Source organism: Polyodon spathula, chromosome 10, assembly GCF_017654505.1.
Source record: "Polyodon spathula isolate WHYD16114869_AA chromosome 10, ASM1765450v1, whole genome shotgun sequence".
Taxonomy (NCBI): Eukaryota; Metazoa; Chordata; class Actinopteri; order Acipenseriformes; family Polyodontidae; genus Polyodon; species Polyodon spathula.
The window spans coordinates 10202-21746 of record NC_054543.1 but is presented as its reverse complement, the minus strand read 5'-3'; the positions used below and the strand labels follow the sequence as shown (position 1 = coordinate 21746).

At 63.2% G+C, this 11545-nt stretch overlaps 2 protein-coding genes across 2 annotated transcripts in view; one reads left to right on the top strand and one right to left on the bottom strand.

Annotated features, from left to right (window-relative positions):
* LOC121321619 (Kv channel-interacting protein 2-like) overlaps positions 1–3143 on the bottom strand; it is a 15808-nt gene extending 12665 nt beyond the window's left edge. The window contains exon 1 of the mRNA XM_041260623.1: positions 3116–3143. Within this exon, the coding sequence (XP_041116557.1) occupies positions 3116–3143 (28 nt within the window). The remainder of the gene's footprint in view (positions 1–3115) is intronic.
* Positions 3144–9946: 6803 nt separating this feature from the next.
* Positions 9947–11245, top strand: LOC121321496 (vegetative cell wall protein gp1-like; the record flags this gene model as incomplete). Its single annotated transcript, XM_041260473.1, is given in 3 exon segments — positions 9947–10039; positions 10602–10721; positions 10724–11245. Coding segments are annotated over 3 exon segments (735 nt in total), but the record flags the coding sequence as incomplete, so codon positions are not given.
* Between the last annotated feature and the right edge of the window lie 300 nt (positions 11246–11545).

Sequence of the window (11545 nt, the reverse complement as noted above, 5' to 3'; positions counted from 1 at the left end):
ACGTGAAGTGTAGTGTGCTACATCATCTCATGTGAAAAGTAGTGTTCGTGTACAATAGTGAGATGTAGGCAACCACAATGAATCAACTGCAAGCAAAGGCACATATGGAGTAGTGAGCCGTACTGTACCACAATAACGAAGGTGCAATTCACCGAATGCGCAGTGTAGTAAGACGTAGGGTAACACACCAATATACAACACATGTAGTGAGTTGTAATTCAACGCACGTGAAGTGTAGTGTGCTACATCATCTCATATGAAAATAGTGTACGTACAATAGTGAGATGTAGGCAACCACAATAAATAAACTGCAAGCAAAGGCACATATGAAGTAGTGAACCGTACTGTACCACAATAACGAAGGTGCAATTCACCGAATGCGCAGTGAAGTAAGATGTATGGAAACACACCAAGTTAACGCACATGTAGTTAGTTGTTACTCAACGCACGTGAAGTGTAGTGTGCTACATCATCTCATGTGAAAAATAGTTTTCGTGTACAATAGTAAGATGCAGGCAACCAGAATGAATCAACTGCAAGCAAAGGCACATAAGGAGCAGTGAGCCGTACTGCAGTGAGCCGTACTGTACACACCAATTAACTCAGTTGCAACGCACGTGAAGTGTAGTGTGCTACATCATCTCATGTGAAAAATAGTTTACGTGTACAATAGTGAGATGCAGGCAACCAGAATGAATCAACTGCAAGCAAAGGCACATAAGGAGCAGTGAGCCGTACTGTACCAAATTAACTCAGTTGCAAGTTAATGCATATATAAAGGGTTCGTAGGCGGATGGAAACACAATGACTCCGGTGCACTTCGCCGAACGTGCAGTGTAGTAAGACATCAAGTTACAACAGATGTAGTGAGTTGTAAGTCAACGCTCGTGAAGTGGAGTGTGCTACATCATCTCATATGGAAATAACCCACGTGGACAATAGTGAGATGTAGGCAACCACAATAAATAAACTGCAAGCAAAGGCACATATGAAGTAGTGAACCGTACTGTACCACAATAACGAAGGTGCAATTCACCGAATGCGCAGTGTAGTAAGACGTAGGGTAACACACCAATATACAACACATGTAGTGAGTTGTAATTCAACGCACGTGAAGTGTAGTGTGCTACATCATATCATATCAAAATAGTGTACGTGTACAATAATGAGATGTAGGCTACTAAAATTAATAAACTGCAAGTAAAGGCACATAGGGAGGAGTGATCCCTACTGTACCACAGTGACTCGATGCAATTCACCGAGCGTGCATTGTAGTAAGATATAGGGTAACACAGCAAGATACAACACATTCAGTGAGTTGTAAGTGAACGCACGTGAAATGTAGTGTGCTACATTATCTCATTTGAAAATAGTATACAGGGGCAATACTGAGATGTAGGCAACCACAATGAATCAACTGCAAGCAAAGTGTCATATGGAGTATTGAGCCGTACTGTAGCACAATAACGAAGGTGCAATTCACCGAACGTGCAGTGTAGTAAGACGTAGGGAAACACACCAAGTTAACGCTCTTGTAGTGATATGTCATTCAACGCACGTGAAGTTTAGTGTGCTACATCATCTCATGTGAAAAATAGTTTTCGTGTACAATAGTAAGATGCAGGCAACCAGAATGAATCAACTGCAAGCAAAGGCACATAAGGAGCAGTGAGCCGTACTGTACCAAATTAACTCAGTTGCAAGTTAATGCATATATAAAGGGTTCGTAGGCGGATGGAAACACAATGACTCCGGTGCACTTCGCCGAACGTGCAGTGTAGTAAGACATCAAGTTACAACAGATGTAGTGAGTTGTAAGTCAACGCTCGTGAAGTGGAGTGTGCTACATCATCTCATATGGAAATAACCCACGTGGACAATAGTGAGATGTAGGCAACCACAATAAATAAAATGCAAGCAAAGGCACATATGAAGTAGTGAACCGTACTGTACCACAATAACGAAGGTGCAATTCACCGAATGCGCAGTGTAGTAAGACGTAGGGTAACACACCAATATACAACACATGTAGTGAGTTGTAATTCAACGCACGTGAAGTGTAGTGTGCTACATCATATCATATCAAAATAGTGTACGTGTACAATAATGAGATGTAGGCTACTAAAATTAATAAACTGCAAGTAAAGGCACATAGGGAGGAGTGATCCCTACTGTACCACAGTGACTCGATGCAATTCACCGAGCGTGCATTGTAGTAAGACGTAGGGTAACACAGCAAGATACAACACATTCAGTGAGTTGTAAGTGAACGCACGTGAAATGTAGTGTGCTACATTATCTCATTTGAAAATAGTATACAGGGGCAATACTGAGATGTAGGCAACCACAATGAATCAACTGCAAGCAAAGTGTCATATGGAGTATTGAGCCGTACTGTAGCACAATAACGAAGGTGCAATTCACCGAACGTGCAGTGTAGTAAGACGTAGGGAAACACACCAAGTTAACGCTCTTGTAGTGATATGTCATTCAACGCACGTGAAGTTTAGTGTGCTACATCATCTCATGTGAAAAATAGTTTTCGTGTACAATAGTAAGATGCAGGCAACCAGAATGAATCAACTGCAAGCAAAGGCACATAAGGAGCAGTGAGCCGTACTGTACCAAATTAACTCAGTTGCAAGTTAATGCATATATAAAGGGTTCGTAGGCGGATGGAAACACAATGACTCCGGTGCACTTCGCCGAACGTGCAGTGTAGTAAGACATCAAGTTACAACAGATGTAGTGAGTTGTAAGTCAACGCTCGTGAAGTGGAGTGTGCTACATCATCTCATATGGAAATAACCCACGTGGACAATAGTGAGATGTAGGCAACCACAATAAATAAAATGCAAGCAAAGGCACATATGAATGGAGTTTAGTGAGTGAACCGTACTGTACCACAATAACGAAGGTGCAATTCACCGAATGCGCAGTGTAGTAAGACGTAGGGTAACACACCAATATACAACACATGTAGTGAGTTGTAATTCAACGCACGTGAAGTGTAGTGTGCTACATCACTCAGTCAGCCAGGCCTCAGGCCGCCATTGCCTACAGTAGCCGCCTCAAGTCAGCATTGCCTCAGCCAGCCCCGCCTCAGTCAGCATACGTCTCAGCAGCCCCGCCTCAGTCAGCATTGCCTCAGCCAGCCCCGCCTCAGTCAGCATATGCCTCAGCCAGCCCCGCCTCAGTCAGCCCCGCCTCAGTCAGCCCCGCCTCAGCCAGCCCCGCCTCAGCCAGCCCCGCCTCAGTCAGCATTGCCTCAGCCAGCCCCACCTCAGCCAGCCCCGCCTCAGTCAGCCCTGCCTCAGCCAGCATTGCCTCAGTCAGCATTGCCTCAGCCAGCCCCGCCTCAGCCAGCCCCGCCTCAGTCAGCCAGCCCCGTACTCAGTCAGCATTGCCTCAGCCAGCCCCGCCTCAGTCAGCATTGCCCAGCCTCAGTCAGCCCCGCCTCAGTCAGCATTGCCTCAGCCAGCCCCGCCTCAGTCAGCCCCGCCTCAGTCAGCCTTGCCTCAGCCAGCCCCGCCTCAGTCAGCATTGCCTCAGCCAGCCCCGCCTCAGTCAGCATTGCCTCAGCCAGCCCCGCCTCAGCCAGCCCCGCCTCAGCCAGCCTCCCAGCCTCAGCCAGCCCCGCCTCAGCCAGCCCCGCCTCGCCTCAGCAGCCTCAGCCTCCCCGCCTCAGCCAGCCCCGCCTCAGCCAGCATTGCCTCAGCCAGCCCCGCCTCAGCAAGTCAGTCAGCATTGCCTCAGCCAGCCCCACCTCAGCCAGCCCTGCCTCAGCCAGCCCCGCCTCAGTCAGCCATTGCCTCTCAGCCTCAGCCCCGCCTCAGCCAGCCCCACCTCAGTCAGCATTGCCTCAGCCAGCCCCGCCTCAGTCAGCATTGCCTCAGTCAGCATTGCCTCAGCCAGCCCCGCCTCAGTCAGCATTGCCTCAGCCAGCCCCGCCTCAGTCAGCATTGCCTCAGCCAGCCCCGCCTCAGCCTCAGTCAGCATTGCCTCAGTCAGCCCCGCCTCAGCCAGCCCCACCTCAGCCTCAGCCAGCCCCGCCTCAGCCAGCATTGCCTCAGCCAGCCCCGCCTCAGCCAGCATTGCCTCAGCCAGCCCCGCCTCAGCCAGCCCCGCCTCAGTCAGCATTGCCTCAGCCAGCCCCGCCTCAGTCAGCCATTGCCTCAGTCAGCCCCGCCTCAGCCAGCATTGCCTCAGCCAGCCCCGCCTCAGTCAGCCCCGCCTCAGCCAGCCCCGCCTCAGCCAGCCCCGCCTCAGCCAGCCCCGCCTCAGTCAGCCCCGCCTCAGCCAGCCCCGCCTCAGCCAGCATTGCCTCAGCCAGCCCCGCCTCAGCCAGCATTGCCTCAGCCAGCCCCGCCTCAGCCAGCCCCGCCTCAGCCAGCCCCGCCTCAGCCAGCCTCAGCCAGCCCCGCCTCAGCCAGCCCCGCCTCAGCCAGCCCCACCTCGTCCAGTGAGCATCGGACAGCCGGTCAGCCCCGCCTCAGCCAGCGCCTCAGCCAGCCCCGCCTCAGTCAGCCCCGCCTCAGCCAGCCCCGCCTCAGTCAGCATTGCCTCAGTCAGCCCCGCCTCAGCCTCAGCCAGCCCTGCCTCAGTCAGCCCCGCCTCAGTCAGCCCCGCCTCAGCCAGCCCCGCCTCAGCCAGCCCCGCCTCAGTCAGCATTGCCTCAGCCAGCCCCGCCTCAGCCAGCCCCGCCTCAGCCAGCCCCGCCTCAGTCAGCATTGCCTCAGTCAGCAGCCCCGCCTCAGTCAGCATTGCCTCAGCCAGCCCCGCCTCAGCCAGCCCCGCCTCAGCCAGCCCCGCCTCAGCCAGCCCCGCCTCAGTCAGCAGCATTGCCTCAGTCAGCTCAGCCAGCCTCAGCCAGCATTGCCTCAGCCAGCCCCGCCTCAGCCAGCATTGCCTCAGCCAGCCCCGCCTCAGCCAGCCCCGCCTCAGTCAGCATGCCTCAGCCAGCCCCGCCTCAGCCAGCCCCGCCTCAGTCAGCATTTGCCTCAGCCAGCCCCGCCTCAGCCAGCCCCGCCTCAGCCAGCATTGCCTCAGCCAGCCCCGCCTCAGCCAGCCCCGCCTCAGCCAGCATTGCCTCAGCCAGCCCCGCCTCAGTCAGCATTGCCTCAGCCAGCATTGCCTCAGTCAGCCATTGCCTCAGCCGCCTCAGCCAGCCCCGCCCCAGCCCCGCCTCAGCCAGCCATTGCCTCAGTCAGCATTGCCTCAGTCAGCCCCGCCTCAGTCAGCATTGCCTCAGTCAGCCCCGCCTCAGCCAGCCCCATTGCCTCAGCCAGCCCCGCCTCAGTCAGCATTGCCTCAGCCAGCCCTGCCTCAGCCAGCCCCGCCTCAGTCAGCATTGCCTCAGCCAGCCCCGCCTCAGCCAGCCCCGCCTCAGCCAGCCCCGCCTCAGCCAGCCCCGCCTCAGCCAGCCCCGCCTCAGTCAGCATTGCCTCAGCCAGCCCCGCCTCAGCCAGCCCCGCCTCAGTCAGCATTGCCTCAGCCAGCCCCGCCTCAGCCAGCATTGCCTCAGCCAGCACTGCCTCAGTCAGCATTGCCTCAGCCAGCCCCGCCTCAGTCAGCCATTGCCTCAGCCAGCCCCGCCTCAGCCAGCCCCGCCTCAGTCAGCCCCGCCTCAGTCAGCATTGCCTCAGCCAGCCCCGCCTCAGTCAGCCCCGCCTCAGTCAGCATTGCCTCAGTCAGCGCCTCAGTCAGCATTGCCTCAGCCAGCCCCGCCTCAGCCAGCCCCGCCTCAGCCAGCCCCACCTCAGCCAGCCCCGCCTCAGCCAGCATTGCCTCAGCCAGCATTGCCTCCAGCATTGCCTCAGCCAGCCCCGCCTCAGCCAGCCCCGCCTCAGCCAGCCCCGCCTCAGTCAGCCCCGCCTCAGTCAGCATTGCCTCAGCCAGCCCCGCCTCAGTCAGCATTCAGCCAGCCCCGCCTCAGTCAGCCCTGCCTCAGCCAGCCCAGCCCCGCCTCAGTCAGCATTGCCTCAGCCAGCCCCGCCTCAGTCAGCATTGCCTCAGCCCCGCCTCAGTCAGCATTGCCTCAGCCTCAGCCTCAGCAGCATTGCCTCAGCCAGCCCCGCCTCAGTCAGCCAGCATTGCCTCAGCCAGCCCCGCCTCAGTCAGCATTGCCTCAGTAAGCATTCTCTCAGCCAGCCCCACCTCAGCCAGCCCTGCCTCAGCCAGCCCCGTCTTAGTCAGCCCCGCCTCAGTCAGCCCTGCCTCAGCCAGCCCCGCCTCAGTCAGCATTGCCTCAGCCAGCATTGCCTCAGCCAGCCCCGCCTCAGCCAGCCCCGCCTCAGTCAGCCATTGCCTCAGTCAGCCCTGCCTCAGCCAGCCCCACCTCAGTCAGCCAGCCTCAGCCAGCCCTCAGCCTCAGCCAGCCAGTTGCCTCAGCCAGCGCCTCAGCCAGCCCGCCTCAGCCAGCCCCGCCTCAGCCAGCCCCGCCTCAGTCAGCATTGCCTCAGTCAGCCCCGCCTCAGTCAGCATTGCCTCAGTCAGCCCCGCCTCAGCCAGCCCCGCCTCAGCCAGCATTGCCTCAGTCAGCCCCGCCTCATTGCCTCAGCCAGCCCCGCCTCAGTCAGCCCCGCCTCAGCCAGCCCCGCCTCAGCCTCAGCATTGCCTCAGCCAGCCCCGCCTCAGCCTCAGCCCATTGCCTCAGCCAGCCCCGCCTCAGTCAGCCCCGCCTCAGTCAGCCCCGCCTCAGCCAGCCCCGCCTCAGCCTCAGCCAGCCCCGCCTCAGCCAGCATTGCCTCAGCCAGCCCCGCCTTGCCTCAGCCAGCCATTGCCTCAGCCAGCATTGCCTCAGCCAGCCCCGCCTCAGCCCCACCTCAGCCAGCCTCAGTCAGCATTGCCTCAGCCAGCCCCGCCTCAGTCAGCCCCGCCTCAGCCAGCCCCGCCTCAGCCAGCCCCGCCTCAGCCAGCCATTGCCTCAGCCAGCCCCGCCCCGCCTCAGTCAGCCCCGCCTCAGTCAGCATTGCCTCAGCCAGCCCCGCCTCAGTCAGCATTGCCTCAGTCAGCATTGCCTCAGCCAGCAGCCCCAGCCCAGCCTCAGCCCCATTGCCTCGCCTCAGTCATTGCCTCAGTCAGCCCCGCCTCAGTCAGCATTGCCTCAGCCAGCCCCAGCCTCAGCCTCAGTCAGCCCGCCTCAGCCAGCCATTGCCTCAGTCAGCCCCGCCTCAGTCAGCCCCGCCTCAGCCAGCCGCCTCAGCCAGCCCCGCCTCAGCCAGCCTGCCTCAGCCAGCATTGCCTCAGCCAGCCCCGCCTCAGCCAGCCCCGCCTCAGTCAGCCCCGCCTCAGCCAGCCCCGCCTCAGCCAGCCCCGCCTCAGCCAGCCCCGCCTCAGTCAGCAGCCCCGCCTCAGCGCAGCCCCGCCTCAGCCAGCCCCAGCCTCAGTCAGCCCCATTGCCTCAGCCAGCCCCGCCTCAGTCAGCATTGCCTCAGCCAGCCCCGCCTCAGCCAGCCCCGCCTCAGCCAGCCCCGCCTCAGCCAGCCCCGCCTCAGTCAGCATTGCCTCCTCAGCCCCACCTCAGCCAGCCCCGCCTCAGTCAGCATTGCCTCAGCCAGCCCCGCCTCAGCCAGCCCCGCCTCAGTCAGCCCCGCCTCAGCCAGCCCCGCCTCAGCCAGCCCCGCCTCAGCCAGCCCCGCCTCAGCCAGCCCCGCCTCAGCCAGCCCCGCCTCAGTCAGCCCCGCCTCAGCCAGCATTGCCTCAGTCAGCCCCGCCTCAGCCAGCCCCGCCTCAGCCAGCCCCGCCTCAGTCAGCATTGCCTCAGCCAGCAGCCAGCCCCGCCTCAGCCAGCCCAGCCCCGCCTCAGTCAGCATTGCCTCAGCCAGCCCCGCCTCAGCTCAGCCCCGCCTCAGTCAGCCCCGCCTCAGTCAGCCCCGCCTCAGTCAGCCCCGCCCTCCTCAGTCAGCATTGCCTCAGCCAGCATTGCCTCAGCCAGCCCCGCCTCAGCCAGCCCCGCCTCAGCCAGCCCCGCCTCAGTCAGCCCCGCCTCAGCCAGCCCCGCCTCAGCCAGCCCCGCCTCAGCCTCAGCCAGCATTGCCTCAGCCAGCCCCGCCTCAGTCAGCATTGCCTCAGCCAGCATTGCCTCAGTCAGCCCCGCAGCATTGCCTCAGTCAGCCCCGCCTCAGCCAGCCTCAGCCAGCCCTGCCTCAGCCAGCCCCGCCTCAGTCAGCATTGCCTCAGCCAGCCCTGCCTCAGCCAGCCCCGCCTCCTCCCGCCTCAGCCAGCCCTGCCTCAGCCAGCCCCGCCTCAGCCAGCCCCGCCTCAGTCAGCCCCGCCTCAGCCAGCCCCGCCTCAGCCAGCATTGCCTCAGCCAGCCCCGCCTCAGCCAGCCCCGCCTCAGCCAGCCCCGCCTCAGCCAGCCCCGCCTCAGCCAGCCCCGCCTCAGCCAGCCCCGCCAGTCAGCATTGCCTCAGCCCTCAGCCAGCATTGCCTCAGCAGCATTGCCTCAGCCAGCCCCGCCTCAGCCAGCCCCGCCTCAGCCAGCCCCGCCTCAGTCAGCCCCGCCTCAGCCAGCATTGCCTCAGCCAGCCCCGCCTCAGTCAGCCCCGCCTCAGTCAGCCCCGCCTCAGCCAGCCCCGCCTCAGTCAGCATTGCCTCAGCCAGCCTCCCATTGCCTCAGCCAGCCCCGCCTCAGCCAGCCCTGCCTCAGCCAGCATTGCCTCAGTCAGCCCCGCCTCAGTCAGCCCCGCCTCAGCCAGCCCCGCCTCAGCCAGCCCCGCCTCAGCCAGCCCCGCCTCAGTCAGCATTGCCTCAGTCAGCCTCAGCCAGCATTGCCTCAGCCAGCCCCGCCTCAGTCAGCATTGCCTCAGCCAGCCCCGCCTCAGTCAGCATTGCCTCAGCCAGCCCCGCCTCAGTCAGCCTCAGCCAGCCCCGCCTCAGTCAGCCAGCCCCGCCTCAGCCAGCCCCGCCTCAGTCAGCATTGCCTCAGCCAGCCCCGCCTCAGCCTCAGCCAGCATTGCCTCAGCCAGCCCCGCCTCAGCCAGCCCCGCCTCAGTCAGCCCCGCCTCAGTCAGCCAGCCCCGCCTCAGTCAGCATTGCCTCAGCCAGCCCCGCCTCAGCCAGCCTCCCAGCCCGCCTCAGCCAGCCCCGCCTCAGCCAGCCCCGCCTCAGCCAGCCCCGCCTCAGCAGAGCCCAGGGGCCCAGCCCAGCCCCAGTCCCAGGGGTCGTCAGTCAGCATTGCCTCAGTCCAGCCCCGCCTCAGTCAGCCAATGCCTCAGTGCCTCAGTCAGTCCAGCTCGCCTCAGTCAGCCCCGCCTCAGTCAGCCCCGCCTCAGTCAGCCCCGCCTCAGTCAGCCAGCATTGCCTCAGTCAGCATTGCCTCAGTCAGCCTCAGTCAGTCAGCATTGCCTCAGCCAGCCCCGCCTCAGTCAGTCCCATTGCCTCAGTAAGCCAGTCCCCCGCCTCGCAGTCAGTCGGGGCCTCAGTCAGGTGCCTCAGTCGTCCTCGCCTCAGCTCAGTCAGTCATAGTCAGTCAGCCCAGCCCCGCCTCAGCCAGTCCCAGTTGCCTCAGTCCAGCCCCGCCTCAGGGGCCGGCCAGTCAGTCAGCCCCCGCCTCAGTCAGCATTGCCTCAGTCAGCCCCGCCTCAGTCAGCATTGCCCAGCCCCCAGCCCCAGCCTCAGTCAGTCATTGCCTCAGTCAGTCCCTCAGCCAGCCCCGCCTCAGCCAGCCCCGCCTCAGTCAGCATTGCCTCAGCCAGCCCCGCCTCAGCCAGCCCCGCCTCAGTCAGCAGCATTGCCTCAGCCAGCCCCGCCTCAGCCAGCATTGCCTCAGCTCAGCCCCGCCTCAGCCAGCCTCAGCCAGCCCCGCCTCAGTCAGCATTGCCTCAGCAGCAGCCCCAGCCGCCTCAGCCAGCCCCGCCTCAGCCAGCCCCGCCTCAGTCAGCCCCGCCTCAGCCAGCCCCCGCCTCAGTCAGCATTGCCTCAGCCAGCCCCGCCTCAGCCAGCCCCGCCTCAGTCAGCCCCGCCTCAGCCAGCCCCGCCTCAGCCAGCCCCGCCTCAGTCAGCCCCGCCTCAGCCAGCCCCGCCTCAGCCAGCCTCAGCCAGCCTCAGTCAGCATTGCCTCAGCCAGCCCCGCCTCAGTCAGCATTGCCTCTCAGTCAGCATTGCCTCAGTCAGCCCTGCCTCAGCCAGCATTGCCTCAGCCAGCCCCGCCTCAGCCAGCCCCGCCTCAGTCAGCATTGCCTCAGCCAGCCCCGCCTCAGTCAGCATTGCCTCAGCCAGCCCCACCTCAGCCAGCCCCGCCTCAGTCAGCATTGCCTCAGCCAGCCCCACCTCAGCATTGCCTCAGCCCCGCCTCAGTCAGCCCCGCCTCAGCCAGCCCCGCCTCAGCCAGCCCCGCCTCAGTCAGCCTCAGCCAGCCCTGCCTCAGCCAGCATTGCCTCAGCCAGCCCCGCCTCAGTCAGCCCCGCCTCAGCCAGCCCTGCCTCAGCCAGCCCCGCCTCAGTCAGCATTGCCTCTCAGCCCTGCCTCAGCCCCCGCCTCAGTCAGCCCCGCCTCAGCCAGCCCTGCCTCAGTCAGCCCCGCCTCAGTCAGCCCCGCCTCAGCCAGCCCCGCCTCAGTCAGCATTGCCTCAGCCAGCCCCGCCTCAGTCAGCATTCCAGCCAGCCCCGCCTCAGCCAGCCCCGCCTCAGCCAGCCCCGCCTCAGCCAGCCCCGCCTCAGCCAGCCCCGCCTCAGCCAGCCCCGCCTCAGCCAGCCCCGCCTCAGCCAGCCCGCCTCAGTCAGCCCCGCCTCAGCCAGCCCCGCCTCAGCCAGCCCCGCCTCAGTCAGCCCCGCCTCAGCCAGCCCCGCCTCAGCAGCAGCCTCAGCCAGCCCCGCCTCAGTCAGCCCCGCCTCAGCCAGCCCCGCCTCAGCCAGCCCCGCCTCAGTCAGCCCCGCCTCAGTCAGCCCCGCCTCAGCCAGCCCCGCCTCAGTCAGCATTGCCTCAGCCAGCCCCGCCTCAGTCAGCCCCGCCTCAGCCAGCCCCGCCTCAGCCAGCCCCGCCTCAGCCTCCAGCCCCGCCTCAGCCAGCCCCGCCTCAGCCAGCCCCGCCTCAGTCAGCATTGCCTCAGTCAGCCCCGCCTCAGCCAGCCCCGCCTCAGCCAGCCCCGCCTCAGCCAGCCCCGCCTCAGCCAGCCCCGCCTCAGTCAGCCCCGCCTCAGCCAGCCCCGCCTCAGTCAGCATTGCCTCAGCCAGCCCCGCCTCAGTCAGCCCCGCCTCAGCCAGCCCCGCCTCAGCCAGCCCCGCCTCAGCCAGCCCCGCCTCAGCCAGCCCTGCCTCAGCCCCGCCTCAGTCAGCATTGCCTCAGCCAGCCTCAGCCTCAGCCAGCCCGCCTCAGTCAGCCCCGCCTCAGTCAGCATTGCCTCAGCCAGCCCCGCCTCAGCCAGCCATTGCCTCAGTCAGCCCCGCCTCAGTCAGCCCTGCCTCAGCCAGCCCCGCCTCAGTCAGCATTGCCTCAGCCAGCCCCGCCTCAGTCAGCCCCGCCTCAGCCAGCCCCGCCTCAGCCAGCCCCGCCTCAGCCAGCATTGCCTCAGCCAGCCCCGCCTCAGCCAGCCCCGCCTCAGCCA